The 19,521-nt window shown below is 37.7% G+C and overlaps 1 protein-coding gene across 1 annotated transcript in view; it reads left to right on the top strand.

Annotated features, from left to right (window-relative positions):
* ATAD2B (ATPase family, AAA domain containing 2B) overlaps positions 1 to 18,183 on the top strand; it is a 78,130-nt gene extending 59,947 nt beyond the window's left edge. Inside the window, exons 26-29 of the mRNA XM_010584305.1 lie at positions 9,660 to 10,355; positions 12,001 to 12,128; positions 13,283 to 13,411; positions 14,819 to 18,183. Coding sequence (XP_010582607.1) covers positions 9,660 to 10,355; positions 12,001 to 12,128; positions 13,283 to 13,411; positions 14,819 to 14,860 — 995 coding nt within the window. The 3' untranslated portion in view covers positions 14,861 to 18,183. The remainder of the gene's footprint in view (positions 1 to 9,659; positions 10,356 to 12,000; positions 12,129 to 13,282; positions 13,412 to 14,818) is intronic.
* The last annotated feature ends 1,338 nt before the right edge of the window (positions 18,184 to 19,521 follow it).

The following is a 19,521-nucleotide window of genomic DNA, read 5'->3' as shown; positions in this document are numbered from 1 at the left end:
TTTTTCTGTTTGGTTTTTTTTTTTTTTTGTTTGTGGTGGGTTTTTTTGGGTTTTTTTTTGGTCTGTTTTTTATCTGTTCAGTTTTTGACCTCTGCTACAGTGGTGTCGGTGATCGGTGTACTTCAGACATTCATATGACTGCAGTAATGCCTTATCAAAGGACATGGCAGACCAGATGCCATATAGTTTTTATTAGTTTAACTATTTTCTGCCTTTTGGACTAGTTCTGAATTTGGATTCAGAATTTGGATACTGCCATATTAACAGTCATCCAGATGCTAACATTAAAATCCAAGTAGCTGCTGATGTTTTGTCACAAATCCTATATTTGCTACTGTTTTCTTTTCTCATTCTGCTTTCCAGAAAAGGGATTTGACTTGGATTAATTCTCACTTGAGATAGAGGCAAGTACTGTAACTTGACAAAAACCATTAAAAATGATTTTCTGGAATTTGAGGACATCTTTACTCAGAGCTGAGACAACTGTCTCTTTTTGTTTCTTTATCATTTTGTTCTGGGTAATGTAGGAGTTGGCATTCTGGATGAGAGTAGTTTGATCTCCTATATCTGATGCTGGCTTCAACCAGATGCTTTAAAAGGAAGTTGCAAGCATTTGACAAATAAAAATCTTTTTTTTTCATGCCTGATTTTGAAGGAGAAACCAACTTAGTTGATTCTGAGTTGGTTAACAGTTCTTTTAAAACCCATAGGCTTTGTAATTCTTCTAATTTAAAATGCCATTTAGTGAATTTGTGGGAGTTCTAATAAATCCTGACTGCCTGTTCTTTTTTGGGATCCCATCAAACTTTTGGACTGAGTGATACCTGGTGGCAAAGAAATTTTCTTTCATCACTGTTAAATACCTGCCTGTATTATGAATTAATTGATTGTCTTCTTTCTCTGACAGAGGGCAAAGAAGGTCGCACAATTTACCTGATCAGTGACTTTTTTTATATTCTCTTGTTATTCATCTCCTTTCTAACTCAGTAATGCAAGATTGTTCATCCTCTCAAGAAGGAGGTTTTCCTGAAAGCATTATCACCACCTTTCTTACAAACATGGTAAAAAGAGAGACTTTTTAGAAAAAGATTTTTTTAATGAGTTCTTCTAAAATCAATTTTTTTTTAATCTAAGTGATTTGCTCAAGTGATGTAATAAAACATAGTTTTCAGACCTTTGAGATATATCTTACTCTTTCCCTTTAAAAACTGTGGCAATGTTTGATTTAAATTCTTTGAAGACTTGGTGTAAAGTTTCTGTCTGTAGAAGTTGTTGATTTTCCTGTGATTATTACCCATTTCTTAACTTCAGTTTTCTTTGTGTTGTTTTTTTTTTTTTTTTTTTTTTTAAATTTTGCCTCCTGACACAGAAACCAGCCAGCAGGCATGAACTTCCAGATACGTGATATAAATGAATGCTGTAATCTCTATTCATTGTAATTGTAATAAGAGCAGGAGCTGCTTCTCTGCTTGTGAAGTTGCAGGAGAACCTTTCACTTGTTCATGGCTGTCTTGCAGCAGGGAAGGTGTCATTCAGTAGTCCTGAAGAGCCAACTGATTATACAAAAAATGTATATAGCTGTAATAGTTGCTGTTGTACAAAGCTACTCAGCAGAGGGAAAATGAGCAGATCTATAGAGGTGGGAAAGTCTAAAAATTATATCCACAGGTTGTACTAGTATGATTGTCTCTTCTCTTTTGACTTCATTTTTCTCTTTAATTTTCCTGTGTGACTGTCTTGTCATGTACTTTACTAACATAATTACTGTGGTTTCTTGTAAATTATATGGACGAGGGCATCGAGTGCACCCTCAGTAAGTTCACAGAGGACACCACGTTGGGCAGGAGTGTTGATCTGCTGGAGGGTAGGAAGGCTCTACAGAGGGATCTGGACAGGCTGGATCAATGGACTGAGGCCAATTGTATGAGGTTCAACAGGGCCAAGTGCTGGGTCCTGCACCTGGGTCACAACAACCCCATGGAACGCTACAGGCTTGGGGAAGAGTGGCTGGAAAGCTGCCTGGTGGAAAAGGCCCTGGGGGTGCTGGTGGACAGCCAGCAGAATATGAGCCAGCAGTGTGCCCGGGTGGCCAAGAAGGCCAACGGCATCCTGGCCTGTATCAGAAATAGCGTGGCCAGCAGGAGCAGGGAGGTGATTGTCCCCCTGTACTCGGCACTGGTGAGGCTGCACCTCGAGTACTGTGTTTGGTTTTGGGCCCCTCACTACAAGAAAGACATTGAGGTGCTGGAGCGTGTCCAGAGAAGGGCAACGAAGCTGGTGAAGGGTCCGGAGCACAAGTCTTATGAGGAGCGGCTGAGGGAACTGGGGTTGTTCAGCCTGGAGAAAAGGAGGCTGAGGGGAGACCTGATCGCTCTCTACAACTACCTGAAAGGAGGTTGTAGCCAGGTGGGGGTCAGTCTCTTCTCCCAAGTAACAAGTGACAGGACAAGAGGAGATGGCCCCAAGTTGTGCCAGGGGAGGTTTAGATTGGACATTAGGAAAACTTTCTTCCCCAAAACCAGTTGTCAAGCACTGGAACAGGCTGCCCAGGGAAGTGGTGGAGTCACCATCCCTTGAGGCATTTAAAACATGTAGATGTGGCACGTGGTTTAGGGACATGGCTTAGTGGTGGCATTGACAGTGCTAGGTTAACGGTTGGACTCGATGATCTTAAAGGTCTTTTCCAACCTAAATGATTCTATGATTCTGTATTTTTAGCTCAGTTTCCCAAGAAAATAGTACCTGTGCTCTCTGTCCATCTCCGCTCCCCTAATAACTTCTGAATCATTTAGCCGGGTTCAGACAGATTGACAGGAGTTGAGGGCTGAAAGATTAGGTTTCTGCAGGTTTTGTGAAAATTGGTAGCTGGATAAATCTACGCACCTACTGAAGGAGAAGGCTATAGATTGAAAATGGTAGTTACTTGTTCTGCCTGGCTGTGTTAGCTGATCAGTTAAAACATTCTATTGGCCAGACATGGCATGCACACCTCAGATGTAGTGTGTCCTGTTCAGCTGGGGTGGGGAGGAACAGAAGATATTGGGAGTGTTTTGTGAGAAATATTGGGAGTGTTTTGTGAGAAATATTGGGAAGAGCCTGAGTTGAGAGCATTGTAGAGGATGGTAGGGGAAAGCAGTTGACTAGGGGGAGAAAATGCTGGGGATACTGCAGCCAAGATTTTTTTTGGAAACGTTTCATCTCCTTCTTATGGAACTGGACCTCTTTTTGAGTAGAAGCATACAGGTTCTTCAAGTATTTGTTTACATAACATAAGCTGTTATATATGCTGGTGAAGATCGTAAATATGTTAAGTTGTTGCATACAGTTTTTTAATGCACTTTTCAGGTCTGTGCCTTGGGTGCCTTCCATCTAGGTGAAGAAAATGACATGTCTTGTAGGGGTTAGTTTCCACAGTCACTTCAAGCTGCAGGTTACTACTAAAGGTGCTGTCTTGCGTTTTCACTGGTTGCATATTCCCACCATGTCCCCTGTGCCAGCACCATCATTCATGAGTTGGAAAGCTCAACTGAAGATGTTGAAAACTAACCCAGAAAAAACCCCAACATTTCAGATGGATTTAGTTCCCTTATCTGTTTTACTGCAGGAACAGTAGCGCCGGCACAAATGAGGTAGTGGAAATGCTATAGCTGGCTTTGGAGGGAGAAATGGCTTTGTCTGTTAGTGGAAGCTGGCACCTCATTTTGCTTTTTAAGCCATTGTGGAACTGTGCTCTGTTCTTTCTTGCTGCTTATCTCTGACTGCAGTTTGGGACTTTGTGACTAAAAACTCCAGAGACTTTCAAGTAGACTATTCAGTGCCCCTTGGTAAGGAATGTGGAGCTACTGGAAGCAGCTAAATTACTGTGGCAGATAGGTAGATATTCTGGATGCTGCATAAGAGAGCATAAATTGCTGGTAATAAGTGCTTTCTCAAGGCTTTGAGTTACTTTACACACAAGACATCAGAAAGAAGTTTAGGGTTTTGATCATCGAAGAAAAACTTAAAACACGTGCATTGCTTCAAGTGGTTCTTGATGATACTGCAGACACAAAATCTAGATCCATGGTGATCTTGCTTGCCATGAGAATCTCCTTTGGATTTTAATCCCCAGGAATTCTTCATGAAATAAAGGTAACGAGAGAATCTAGTGTTTGATGCATTGAGTTTTATCATTTAATGACAGAGGATTCACATTCTCTGATAGACTTACAAGCAGTGCAGAGGCATATAAGGGTCTTCTTTTCTACAGCATAAAGTGAACTTGTTAGCCTCCACTCATACTGTACTACACTCAATATACTCTAGTAGTCAAACTACAGAAATTTCAAGAGAAACATATCTGCTTTGACTGCTACATCTTCTCATTAGAGTTCATCCACATTAAGGCAAGCAGACTTGCTTGTTAATAATTGACAGTCTTTGAATCTTCTAATTATATCTGCATCCTTTTCCAACTGTTAACTTTATTTCTATATAGTCTGCAGTTCTTTCACTGTACTGCTAGATTGGGGGACAGCAACAGTGTATGCCTCAACTCTGAAGCTTCTGTACCATTCACCCATGTTTTTGAGATACGTTTTCCTGAGACTACTAAACAGAAAGGTCACAGTTACCTCTAGATCTTGCAGAAATACCTCAGGAATGTGGGAATGATTTGGATTTGTTTGTTCATATTGTTTTGGGTTTTTTTTTACTATCACTGTTCTTCACTATCCAAGAACTGTGCTCTGCTCTGGACAGGGTTGGTGTGCACCCCTAGATAAGGGTGCTTATTTCACCACAAGATGTTGTCATTACTTGGTGTATCTGACTTGAGAATCTCCAAGCAGAACCTGTCAGTGGGCAAGAATTCAGAACTTCTGAAAGTCAGCCACAGGTTTCTTTTTACTTAACTTATGCTTAGAGGACTAGTCCTTTTGAAGTAAGTACAGAATTTCTTTTTCACTCGTGGGAGGCCACCTCTGGGGGAAATGCTGTCTGCCTAAGTTTAGGGATCTTTCAGCCGACTCTTAAAGTGTCTCAACATAGGAGTGGAAGAATTGAGAAACCTCACTTACTGTTTAATGAAATGCAGAGTAAATTTGTATTCAGTGATTAATTACATTGTATTACGTTGCACTTTAAAAACGCTGTCCGCATAGACTCTGCAGCTTAGGAAAAAAAAAGTGGGGAACTTTTGTTTTTGATACCAACTTCATGTGAACCCAAGCAAAATGTTAGTGTGACTTGTAGTCAAACAGATATTTATTGTCATTAAAAATTCTGAATAACTATTTTAAAAAAAGCAAACCAGAAAGAAGCTAGAACTGAAGTGAGGATCCCTTTCGCAAACCTATAGAGGTTATGTGAAGATTATAGAGAGAAGAGTTCAGCAATTCAGAAGTCAAGTGAATGTATTCATGTGTGAATAATTGGTATTATAATAGTTTGAGTTACAGAAACTCAGTTCTATAAAGCAGGATTCCTCTGACAATAGTATTTCTACCGCCTCTGGCACAAATACTGCCAAAAGACTGGGTATCAATGGGTAGATTTCAGATGAGTAGTTTTAAAAGGAAAATTGAAAAGGTGTTAAGGTGTTAACTTGCAATTGCACATACTCTGTTAATTTTTTAAACAAAGTTAACTTGAAGTTTTTCTTCTGTAAATAGCTATCCCATTCCGTTACTTACTGAAAACTTTAATGTCATGAATCATACTGACTATATATAAAATAAAAAGTGTGGGATTCTGCTCTTGATAATTTGCAGTTTTATAAATTATCAGCATTAAGGTACAGAAGAGGGGACTCCAGGTGAAGCTTATTTTTTAGCAGCAATCCATTAAACCATTAGTTCCTGCCCATTAGCCCTTTAGTTTTGCATCAGTTTTACCCTGTGGTAGCTCCTTCTTCCTTTTTGAATCATATTCCACTGTTTTGCAGGATTCAGAGATCAATTTTACATTTTCCTGCCTCATATGACAGCTTCTCAGGTCTGTGTTAACCTCACAGTAGTGCCTTTTTCTTTCCAGGAAATATAAAGGGAATCAATCTAGGTGATGAAATCTGGTGTCGACATCTACATTTGGTCACATGGTTCCCTGCTCCATTAAACACTCCTCCCACTTGTACTACTCCCTTAGCTTTACCGGGGGAAGTGGGCAGGATAGAAAGACAGACTGGTGGTGGGTTTTGTTTTTAAATGTTGTATTCCTTGCTCAGCTTTTCACTCTTCCTAGAGGCTTAGCTGTCTAAAAGAAAAATCTGTGTAATGGGTGCTAAGGATCTGGAACGAAAATTTCTTCTCGTATCCCAAAAGACATTTCTTTGCATGGAGCAACGCAGGCCAGATGAGAACAAAAAGGTGTTGTTTTGAAGGGGCAGTTTAAATGTGAGGACTAGAAGTCTACTTTGACCAACAAGGTGAACACTGGTGAATGGGCTCAAAGATAAATTAGGTAGGGGACTAAGAGTCTCGCTGAGGTCCCAATGATGTGAGCAGGTTTGTGTTAAATAAATTCAAATGAGAGATTTAGGTGGGTTTGTGAAAGCCTGAGCAGAAAAGGCTTCAGTAGTCGGAATGGAAGGGGTTGAAAGCAGGAAGGCTTTTATTTGAATGATGGGGAAAAGGTTGATTCTTAGAAGTATGTGGGCAAAAAGAATTGGGATTTTAGAAGTGTTGGTCACCTGTTGGTTACAGGTCTGGGTGGCTCAGGTGACAATGGTACTGCTGTGAAATAAGAACTGGTAGGAGTCTGGGAGGGAAAAACTTTATCGTTAACTGAGTTCTCTTGACTAAATGTGGGTGAAAACCCAAAGCAGCTAGATTATTGCTTTTGTCAGTAAAAATACTATTAAACGTTAGGAGGGCATGTTCTGTAGTAGCTGGCAATCAAATGCTGTTCTTCTTTCCTAAATCTTAGGTGTTGGTTGGAGGTATCAATTTTTTTAATGTTGTGACATAACACCAGTTTTATAATAATGGCAGTGTTTCAATCAAAGCTCTGTTTTGTGTGCATCCTTTGATGAGGTAGCTGAAAAATTTCCTGCATTTACTGGTTTTGATGCAGTGTAAACGTCACAATTCCTGGGAGGACATCTTCTGTGGCACTTTTTGTGGTTGCTTTGTCCTAATTAAAAACAGCGATAAAAACCAACATGCACAACATATGTTTGAATAGTACTGCAGGAGAGAGTGAGTGAGCTGGACTTGCTGACTGTCATTGAGGAAGACTTGGAATTTAATGAAATGTGTAATACAAGGGTTAATACCGCTTTACTTAAATGTGATTTCTCCCACACTTAGGAATTTTAGGAATGTACTTGTGTGTTTAGGCAAATTATGGGTTCTCATCCCAGATGGAGCTCACAGGGTGGACAAAACGGATGCACTAGTGAAATGGGCATATTTAAAGTACAATTCTTTGATATAATAAATGTCAAATATATTTGACATTTTATCTGACTCTTACAGCAAAGTCAGCCTAAAAAGCCAAAATCAGTGTATCTTTAAAAATTTCAACTTTCTTATTAATTTATACACTTTAGAACATGTTAAATTTCCTTTAACAGACTTTTACTCCCTTTCTGTGCTTTATTTACCCATCTTTGGAGTTGACCTGAGGCTAAACCCATTGCGTAATAAGGGATTTTTTTTGTCTGTAAGTTTACATCTTCCTGTTTAGTTTCAGGTTTGCTGCTTCTGTTATTAATGAAAATCTCTTGCACAATCTAGGGAAAGATTACATGAGCTCCTGAAAAGTTATGTGAATAGGTTGTAGTTTGTCATCAATAGAACAGTGACACTGACTGTAGAAGCTGCTATCAAATCTACAAAATAGCTGGAGAAAGGGGATTTTTTTTCCTCAAATCTTACAGTTCTGCATAAGGATTATTTGTAACAATAAATACACACTCCAAGTGAGACTGTGTTTTTTATTGTAATATGATTGTATCTTTAGATAGCTTTAAAGCTAAAAGGTTAGGATTTATTCCTAATGTAGTGGTTAAACTACCTGCTTACAAATGCCACTCATGGGGAGGAAATTCTGAAGTACAGCTGTGCTTCTCTGAGCTTTTGTGAATTAATTCTCAACACTTGTACTTGCACAGTGCTTGTATCTTCAGAGCAAGATCTTTGTAACTCAGTGTGAGGTTGGCAGACACAGATCTAGGACTTAATATCCCATAAATCAAAGCAACCTACAAATACCAAGAACATTATGGAGGTGCTCACATAGGAGTTCATTTTGAAATGGAAGAAAATTTGTTAATCTCTGGTAACTATTGGCTGTGATTTTCAATTACAATCACTTGGCCACACCTTCAGCAATTTTTCAAAAATATGAGCAGTCTGCATCATTACTTGTATTTGAATGTAGAAGTTTCAGCTTTTCCCAATCTCTTCCTTAGTCTTCTGAGCTGTGTCTTGTTAGTGCTCCTGAAAAGGACGTTAACAATAGTATTAGGTTTGAATGGTCTTCCTTCTGTATTTGCTGATCGTATTGCAAATGTGCCTCCAAACCTTTTAGATTGGTGCCTTATTTGTATTTCACTGCAAATAGGTTAGTAAAAAAAAAAAGGCATCCTTTCTGAAAAGAAGTTTATTATGTGATTTTTCAAAGGCACAGAAAGTGCAAGTAAGAAAAAGGAAAAATGAAAAAAGATGCAGAAGTAATGAAAAAAGGATCACATGTCCATGTTGCTTCAAGTTGAGTTGCATAATATGGAGGGAAGGCATTGGTGATGAGGCTAGTTTGAGGACCTATGCTTCCCCTTCTGCTTACAGACTCATTGCATAAATGCAGGTGTTTGTGAGGTCTTGCTGTAGACAGGGTTGCTAAATGGTCCATGTCTGAAACAAAGATCCTCATTTTTTAAATCCACATTTTGTCAATGCAGTGAACTTGAGTACAGAGGTGGGAATGAGGGGAAGATTGAGGAGATGTAGCTGACTTAAACAGTGAAGATGTCTTTGAATTGACAGTGGACATAAATTGAAATGAGAGGTGCTGACTGAGGGCAAAAAGCCTTTTTCACTGTTACGACAATTAACTTATTGGTACGGAATGCCCATGAAGGTCATTTAGTCTGCATCCATGGAAGTTTTCAATACATGGCTGGATAAAGCCCTGAGTAAGCTGGTCTGCCCTCATAGCTGACCCTGTTTTGAGTAGTAGGTTGGACTAGAGACTTCCTGATATCCCTTCCAACCTGAGTTATTCTATGAATCCATGGATTGCACTTCCATTTGTTTCATTGTATAATGATTTCAAATTGCTGAGGTTCTAAAAAGGGAAAATGAGAATAACTGTCTTTAGAGTCTGCATTACCCAAATGAGAATGACTGACTGAGTTCTACATCATTGCTTAGCTGTTTTCTTTTAGTGTTTTATCTACAAATGGGTATATATAAATTACATCAAGGAGGAAAGGCTAGCAAGTCGCCCTTGTTTCCATAGAGTAGGAATTGTGAACACAACTGAGCGTTCACTCCTTATACTTCTAAAGGTCCTTAGTATCTGTAATTTGCTCACACTGAAATCAACAGACAGCTTGCTTTTTCCTTGAAATGTGAACACATTGATTGCCTCACACGCTACAGCATATTCTAATATCCTAGTCTGTTTACTGAGGGGTACTGGTGCATCTAAAGTTTCTTTTTTTCATTACAATTCAGTTCGAATAAGGAGAAAATCGAGACGACGCTCACAGTGGGGCAAAGGCATTATTAAGAAGAGGAAAGTCAATAATTTGAAGAAAGATGAAGATGATGCAAAGTTTGCTGATGATGAAAATCATGGAGAGGACAGTAAATTGCTGGAAAATGGAGAGCTAGAGATCAGCACTGACTGCATTGAGGAGAATGGGGAGGAAACAGGAGATCTCTCTATGACAAATGATGAATCCTCTTGTGATATTATGGATATAGATGCAGAGCAGAGGCTTAACAATGGGACATCAGGAAAGGAAAACAATTTTGCATCCACAGAAGAAGAGAGCTCAAATGAATCTCTGTTAATAACCGACAGTGTTACCCTGAGTACTGAAAAGGAATTAAGGAAGGACTCTACATCAAAAGGGGACTGTGTGAATGGAGAGACATCTGTACACAGCTCAGAGGGCATACCTGTTCCAGCATGTCACAATGGTAAAATGGAATCAGTTGATGCTGTTTCACCCTGTGACAACAGTGATGGGTCTAGTAACAAGCAAAAATCTTCATCTGAAGATCAGCCAAAGGATAAAACAGAAGCTTGCAGTGAAAGTCAAGGAGATGATCTAGTGAAAGCTGAGTTACCACATTGCAGCAATAATGAAAAAACACTACAGAGCACAGACATTGAAACTAAAGATGCTGAAGCAGATAAAGAAGGTATAGCTTGTTTTCAATGTTTCTGTCCTTATCTTAGTGTCCAAGTTAATTTGTGTGTATATTTTTATTTGTAATCTTATGTTACAATGACTATTATATGATAATATTCTATGAACTGCTGTCTATTTATTTGAAACTTCTAGTATGCTTACAACATATAATTCCACAAAGATAAATTAGAAGTCCACCCTTGACTTGCTGTAATGTTATCTTAGGCAAGTAAGCATATTTCTGTACTTAGACTATTCTGTTTATTTTTGTAGGCTTTATGGGAAATACTGTAAATTCTGAGAAAACTTTTCAACAATAATTAAGGATTTAAAAAATATTATCAATGCAGATAAATACATGATACATGTTTTGGTCTGTATGTTCTATCTGATCTTTATTTTGATCTATATGATATGTTTTGACTTGTTCTGTTAGAGATTTATGATAAAAGTATCATTGACATTTGATAAAAGACCATAGAAATACAGAATGTATTCCTTTAAAAAACATTTGCTCATAGCAAAAAGTTAAAGCAGTTTAACTCGTAGCAAAAGCCAGATAAACCCTTGTTTATCTATTGGAGAAGGTATCTGGCTTTGGAGTTACAGTCAACACAGTAACAGTGCAGCAAAAAGATAAGAGAAGGAGAAGGGAAATCCTGGTGGTGCATTAAAGAAGGGGCCACGTCCTTTGAAGACAAGAGACAGTTTCCTCAGGGAAGAGAAATAAAAGCCTTACGCATGATTGCCTTTGTAATTAGCTTTTCAGAATTGTCTAAAAGAATGAAATCTTTACTTCAAAAGTTAGCGTTGAGATTTACAAAGTAAATAAGCTTTAATGAGAGATCTGAATTATGAGAATATCACTATATACATGTTGTCTGTGTTTGTACATATTTTCTCTAAGGGTAAGGAGAATAGTGAAGAAAGGTCCTAAGAATATCAGAAGAAGAATATGATGTACGTTAAGAGCCTTTACGATTCTAAATTTGTAGTTGAATTTTGTATACATTAAGGATGGCTATAATAACAGGTGGTCCTCTGAAAAAAAGGCATTATAAATAGCTGAGGAAGAGAAAAAAAACAGTGAATGAGTGTAGGGAAAGAATCAAGAGATATAAAAATATTTTGTTCTCCACAACAGGATTGGACAACAGCTTTAATATAGAGGTGGAAGAAAACAGAAATGTGTCACAAAAACATGAAGTTTCAGGAGTAGAGCAGATGTTAGAATTACCATGGTGATGAAGACATGGGTTGCTTTGGAGAGAAAAATGAGGATTTGATTCACTTAAGCAGAAAAGATTTTGAGCACTAGCTTAATACCTGAACTTCCCTTAGAAGCTGCATAATTTGATGTTGCTAAATAGAAATGATACAATGGGAAAACTTTCAGTGACATTCAGTTTTCTGTTGGGACTTTGGAGTTCAGTTTTAAAGATGACCAGTTTCACGTGTGTTTTCTGAACTGTGGTTTTGTGCACCTGTAAACGTTCAGAATTCTGCAAAGCTGATGAATAATGTGCACTGCTACTATCATGCTTGCTTGGTTCAAAAAAACCCAACAAACCAAACAGGCAAAATCAAACCAAAGTGAAGAAACAAGCTGTTCATTTTGAGACTGACAGTGCTGACAATTGTTTTTCAAATTACAGGTGTATTCAAAAGCAAGAAAACACGAAAAGTCGCTATGGAACAGTCGAAGCCCGCAAGTTTGGAGCAGGTCCCGGAGGAACCATCGGATCCCTTACTGTCTGTAGTTGTTGACCATGACAGACTAAAGGTAATGGAACTGAAAAATAAATTGAACTGTTAACAGACTCCATAAAAAATGCTTCCTTTCTCTGTTCTCAAGCAATATTTTCTTTATTTTTGACTGCAAACAAGTATTACGGCAGTGGTTAACTTTTGAAGATATTTTGTTGATCAGTGTTTTTTGGATGAAGAGTTAATAAAACTACTGAATCCTTACTGTCCCATCATTACTACCTTTACAAATCCAGTAATGGCACAGCAGTCCACTATTTTAATTGCAGTTTTTGCAGGTACTCATATGTGTTAATTGGACATGCCAGTTACTGAGGATCTGCTGGGTGCCTAGTAATTAGGAGTTAACGTCATCTTTTTCCCTTCCCGTGTACGTGTACTTGGTGGAAAGAACTGTTAGTGGATTGGAAAGCAAATTGGAATTTGTGCTGATGTTTTGACGTTATAGACTGAACCCCTGCTGTTAATTTTCTTTCAGTTTTGTTTCTTTTTAAGCAAAGTTACAACAAAATTTGCTGTCTTCTATTGTAGAAACTAGCTTGACCTACTATGAAATTTAGATCCCATTTGCTGTGGAGTACAGATGATAATCTCCTTGGAAACAATAGAAGTGTTAAGAAAAAAATTCTTAAATTTTATTCTCTGCTACTGTGTAAAATACACGCTTTCACCTTTTGTTTATGAGCAGTTTTACATGTGTTGTTCCCCACCCCTCTTCTTTTATTGTACCATTTTTCAACATTTGTGGAATTCCAAATGTGTTTCTATTTGGTACTTCTTACAATTTCATGCCAATGCAAGTTCTTAAAAATGTCTGCTTTAGCTATCAAGGCCGTTATTTGTGGTTTGCTTTGTCATAATTATTGACCAAGATGAAATACGGTGAAGTATTATTCAAACAGAACAAACGTTGCCCCAGCTATACTGACTATAAAATCTTAAGATAAGAAAAGAAAGTGTGGGTATAAGCAGAGAAATGAAAAGAGACATTGAGTCCTTTTTAGATCTACATGGAAGCAGTGGCCTTACTGATATCCAGGTGTGGTCCTTTTTATTTATATGTATCTGTATAAAACAGGGCTTCATAAGGAGATTGCATTTCTGATTTGTCCTTAAAAAAATAAGTGATTATAAAAGTGCTCTTAACTTTGCCTTTTGTTGTTCCAACAGAAACTGCTTGATTTGGTGGTTAAGAAAAGTGACAACCTGACTGTTGACCAACTTGAGAGATTGTATTCGCTCCTCAGTCAATGCATCTACAGACATCGTAGAGACTATGACAAATCTCAACTTATAGAGGTGATGTTGTACAGTTTCTTTTATTCTTTATCTGACTTTTGTGAGACTGTTTTTTCAAGAATTAAGTTAATCTATCAAATTATTATTGTACTAGCAGGCAGAAGCTTTAAATAGACTTTGAGGAAGGTACGTGTAAACAGAAAAGAGTTTAGTGTAGTAATGACTTAAAAACCAGAGGTGGTTTCTAATAATACTTTCCTCAGAAAAGGATTAAGAATTTAACCTAAAACAATGGAGGAAAAAGAGGAGAGAGACAGCAGTATGGAGAAGCACATGTTAGCAGAGTAAAAATGGAGAAGCGCATGCTAGCAGAATAAAAATTGAGTAGAAGCAGTTTCCACATTTGTGGTATGACTAACAGTGGATGTAAAGTGGCTGCTTTAGAGGCACACTGAGCCAGTGTTGCCGCGGTTGCCCTTACTTGCATTTGCGTAACTAGGCCAAAAAAAAATTACGTACCTCTGCTCCATGCAGTTTGCTGATTGTGACTTTCATACAAGACCTTAGAAGTTTGCAAACTTCATCTAGATCAGTAAGTACACCCCTGGGAAAGCCAAATACAGTGCGATGTAAGCCAGTTGTTTGCTTTGCTGTCATCCTTGGCCTCTAAAGTGTCTGCTGTCAAAGGCCTCCTGTCTGCATCAACAGTAAATTGGTCATTTCACCACTGGCGTAAGCTGATCGTAACTTGGGACGGGCATTCCCTCCAGCATCATTGTTTTAGCTGTAGAGGGGTTTGGATCAGCTTGCTGACTCAACTGATAACCAAAGGACAACAGGTGCTATTTTCCAATTGGATCATTGAACACTAAATATTTTTCTCCAGGAATATTTTACAACAAAACCTGGAAAGACCTTAGCATGGGATATTGTAGAGATCCTGCAAAATACTTTTCAAACCATTTTCATGCTATTCCTCTGCTGTCTTCACCTAAAAATATGTTTGAAAGTCTGTGCCAAATGTTAGGTAGATGAAAAAGACACTTACTGAGCAGGAGTATGTAGAGACTGCTCTTTGCTTTGATTCTCCAAACTGTGCAGATACGTGTTTACAGCTGAGTCACCAATAGCAGAAGTGTGCCGTAAGAGTTGAATTCATGCGGTGTGCCATTGCAATGCTTTCTTAATACCTATTGTGTACATTAATTATGTAAGTGACCCTGATACACTTTGATTTTTCTCATGGACTGTCATAGTGGAGTGCTTTTCTGCATTAATACTTCTTTAATTAGTTTCCTCTTTTACCATATTTTGCTAGCAGATAGCAGTTAATAAACAGAAATGTCTATTTGCCTGTTAATTATTTGTTCAGATTTAAAAAAAAGTGCCCAGTAAATAAGATTATGTAATGTAAATTTATTTCTGTCTCTATATCTATGTATAATTGATGCTCTGTGTCTCTTGCAGGAGATGGAAAGAACAGTTCATATGTTTGAAACATTCCTGTGAACTCGTCAAGATGGGTGGGTTTATCCTCTCAAACTGCTCATGGGAGAGCAGTCCTCTGAGCCATTCAGTTTCCATTTGCACCAAGTATGTGCAGAGCCTTGGTCTTAAGTGCTCTCTCTTTTTCTTTCTGTTGAATTTGGTGCTATTGTCTCAGGTACCTGAAACCAACCAGCCTACAAGAACCAAACGGAACTTCATATAGTTGTATCTGATATAAATAAAGAATACAATGCCACAGCTTGGAGATTTTTGGTGCTACAGAAACTGTTCTCATTTCTGCTCTTGTTCACTCTACATGCATTATCTTTGGGGAAACTTCAGGCAAAGTGGAGACCAACACATACAAGAGGACTGGAAAGAGCAGATCTAAGTTGAATATTTTTAAACAGGCAATGTTTTTTTAATTTTTTTTTCCAAGTTTTCTCTTCTCTGGGGTAATGGACAAAAAGATCTGTTCTGAAGAAGGCAATGATGCATTGTGGTAGGAATCTTGAGTAACTGGATGTACAGTAATTTGAAGATGAGGCTCTCTAGAACTGCCTTTAATGTGCCTTTTAGTCAATTGAGAAAGATAAGGCTAATCAATTGGTTTGGATTATAGCAAATGGCAATGTTAGAAAGCTGTCTTCAGAATGGAGATCTCCAAAAGGATGATTTGTATTCTCTTCATTGGATGGCAACCAGTATTATGGTTCTAAAATGCCTGTCTTACTCTACAGAACTAAACTAAGACACACTGAAAAAGCCACATACTTTACCAAAATGGTGAAATTCTTTTTTCATTGGTATATATTTGTTTTAGAAACAAGTTACACAGTGAAACTCTTCTGTGTTGCTAAAAAGTAAGCATTTTACCACCATCTCCTTGTTTTCCATTTTGAGTTCTTTAAGAAAACCAAGTTTAATACTGGCAGGTTTCTTCCTGAAGTTCCGTGTTTGTAATTTAGCTTGGACTGTGCAGTGCAGGAAAGAGACACTATAGTCTGTCAAAGTCCTGGAGCCCAAGCTCACTTGAAAATAAAACTTAAACTAGGCTTCACAGGTCGGTCTGTGCAAAGCATTACTAATGTTGGGGGGGGGGTTGGAGGACAGCCTTTTGAATCAATCTGTTCGGACCTGAGTTCTCTGGGTCTGAATTGTGTAGTTCAAAACCTTTCCTTTCTGGCAACTGGAGAGAACAGTCTAGGCAGGTTCAAGAAAAACATGTTTTATCACAAGCTCAGTATTAAAACATTACCTGGGCTGATTTATTTCAAACCCACATGGAAGATGTTTTAGAGAAGTTGGCTGGTGTTACCATCATTAACCATTCATTGTGACTGTCCCTGCATAGCTGCGGAAGTGTCTTTCCAGAAATATGCAACACAGTGTGATTAGTTTTTAATTAGAGAAAACAGACTACTGCAGAGATACTGAGCTACCTCAGCTTTTTGTATTTTAGTTACCAACAGTGTTTATGGAGAACTGTAATCACTCTGCTCCCATTTACAAACTGAAGCTAAGGTACTTGTCTCCACCTCTATGGCTAATAGTAGTATAGTGCTGCAGAGAAACAAAACACGGGCCTTGGGCTACTGCAGTAATCTAGAGTGCTTTGTATATTATGGTTAAACATAATTCTATCTTGGATCTTTTTCTCCCCTGAATGCCACTGTTTTTCTTCATAGCTAATGGCAGAAAAAGGTTTTAAGCATTCATGTACATCTAGTTACACCTTCTAAATGCAACCCATGCAGAAACACTGTATTTTTTAGGTGGGAAAGTGCGATTAAAAACAACAAAAACAAGCAGAAAACACATTTTAAATGAGATTCTTTGATCTCAGATTTGATTATGGGATTTTTTTTCCATGTTTCATTTAGTATTTATTAGCATCATACCTGTTTGAGATATTTTTGTGTCTGGTACATTAACAGCATTTTGTATTTTGATGGAAATTGTTACAAACTTTAAGATTTGATTAAATAAAATGTAGCAGATTTTTTGTAGCAAGTTTCTGATAAAAGGGTTTTTTGCAAGTCTCAGGTTCTTGCTGCAGAATTTTTTAAAAATATTTATTCCAGTTTCACTTACTCAAAGAAGTTTTTGTTCAAGTAACAGCAGCACTTGTGGAAGATAAAACTGCATACATTTTTAGATGATAATAAATTTATATGAATTAAAACAGTTGAGAATTTTAGTCACCAGTGAGTGTGAAAAGCAAGTTTAAGCTAATGCCTAGCATTAAAAATGGTTCTAAAAGGTCAGGTTTCTAAAGGAAAATTTTTACTGTCAGTTGTTGATTGGGAAAAATCATAAGAGGCAACTTTACTAATTAAGGAGCTGCCATGTTGTTTTAGAGAAAAGTAGCTGATATCAGATGTTCTAGTGGACAGCTTACCTAAAATGATATACTCGCCTTCCTAGCCCAAATAACCACACTTCAGTTTTTGTTTTCCTTTACAGACGTCTGGTGGTTATAGAGTTAAAACAGCTGTTAATCTATCCATGTGGTCTAAACTTGTTTACTCTTTGTATGTTTTTAATTATTTTTTTTTTTTTTTGCCACATAGCACTGGCAAGAGTTTGTACAAATTGACCTCTCTTCCTTGTTTCTTGTTGTGAAAAATTGCAAATAAACTCCTGTGTGAGTCCTTGTGCTGGGGTCAATGAAATGTGGCCAGCCAGAAGAAAGCAGTTTTGTCTCTGGGGCTGGTGGGGCTGTCTTGGAGGTAATAGAGTTGCTCTTGGGTGAAGTTGATGGCTATGGAGTTAATTGTATTTGCAAGCTTGAATCTCACCTGTGATTAATTTTTTTGTTTTGTTTTGTGTCCTCTGTATTGTTACTTGATTTCTTCATATGCCAATGTATTTATAGATTACTGGTTTTTGTAATATCTTGTCTTTTTTTTTTTTTTTTTTTAAGTTGGGGGGTCAGCTCTGGTTTTACCAATCAGTCTCCTGAATGGCAGGTCCTGCAGCTGATAGTCATTTATTTTGTTTTTATTTTATTTTGTAATCACAACATAAGCTTGAATTTGGGCTTGTACTTGCATCTTTTGTATCTTGTACATTGGGTTATTTAGACATTGGGGAGTCCTGTTTGGTTTCATTACCGTGTGTCTACTTTGTGGATTAAGTAGACTTCCTTCATCAACTATGGTATATTTTGGATTCTATAGTTTTATTCAGAACTGTGTTTAAATTGATGTTTTGCATTTTGACTTCATTTTACGTTAGTTTGAAGTAAGTTATTTAATTTTTTTGAATTTCTGGAAATTTTGAACATTTTACTGTAATTTGTAATATAACTGCTGTGAAATACTTGAATAAAGATGACAAGAAAACACAGCTTTAGCTCCTTCAAAAATGTATTTGAAAGAAATGCTGCCTCCTAGCTGATTTCAGTCTTTTTCTTAGCAGACCTCCTTGATTTCACAGTTCAGATGTTTTACTCTGGGGTCTTGCTGTTCAGTTTTTGGAGCGGTTTAATTTGTAACTTTTGCTTTCAGTGTTTGTCCATTAAAGAAAAAAACTTCTATTAATGATTTTGACTGAAGAAGTGAAATTAGCATTGCACACTGGTGAGTGAATAACTTAATTGTTATGAAGGTATGCTCTGTGCTTAGAAAATGTTTTTATGTTCAGTTGCTGGGTACCACCCAGGACTGCTTGTAGTAAGTACATCAGCATCCAAGTAATACCAGGGTTTCTCATTAGAGGTTTTTTAAGGAAACGCTCTCCTTCCTTCCTATTTTATCAAAGTTGTTCTTACTTTCTGTGGGCTTTTTTTGTTTGTTTGTTTGTTTTTAAAGATGAACTGCTAATGTATATAGGAACTCCTTTAGTTCCACCCCCTCATGCCCCCAATAATTCATGCATAGGAGAGCAAGCCGCTAGAGGTTATGCCAGTGAGGAGTCAACCCACATCTTACTCGTTGGCAGTTCATCCAGAGCTAACAAACTGCACGTGATGTATATAATGTGGAACAGAGTACGAGAAGCTCTTCTGTGGGTCTGTTACGGCCTCCTTGAGGTGTAGGACATAAAACACACCTGCTCGTTTTCCTCTTTTCCTTTCTGTTTACCTTAAACTGTGGGGCTCCTGGGCAAAAGGCTAATTGAGGAAGAGGGTAATAGTAACTTATTTCATGTCTGACTCCAATTCACTTTTATATGCAGCTTTGAAAGCACACTTAGATACAGAATATATCTTATTATATAAATTATTATATAAATGTAATAATGAAGGTGATCAATGAGAACCTAGGCTCATTTTATATCAGCATGGTCAGATGTGGTGTTTTGACCTGAATGGCCTTGCAGATACCAGCACCACACTTGACACCATCCAAGGGGTTTGCAGTCTGTGAATGAAGAATGTAGGGTACGAGGTCTTGTGTATCTGTTTCCATCTTTCAGGGGTGGTGGTGGCCATGTTAGCAGAGCGAATAGATTCAAGCCTGATTTCTGACTGGCTGTAAAAATAATCAGTCAAAAGGGACAAAACTGTGCCTTATTTGGGCATTGACAAAAGAATTCTTGCAAAAATACTTTGTGAACTTTGAGTGGTGCTTCAGAAGCATGATTTAGTGAGGAATAGTTGGGTGGCATCACGTGCTGTTAATAAAGCCTTAGTAAAAGCTTGTGCAACACTCGTATTTGTCAAGTGTTCACTGCTT

The sequence above is a fragment of the Haliaeetus leucocephalus genome, unplaced genomic scaffold (assembly GCF_000737465.1).
Source record: "Haliaeetus leucocephalus isolate CR32 unplaced genomic scaffold, Haliaeetus_leucocephalus-4.0 Scaffold964, whole genome shotgun sequence".
Lineage (NCBI taxonomy): Eukaryota > Metazoa > Chordata > Aves > Accipitriformes > Accipitridae > Haliaeetus > Haliaeetus leucocephalus.
The sequence above is the reverse complement of the archived record's forward strand: the minus strand, read 5'-3'. Positions and strand labels throughout refer to the sequence as shown.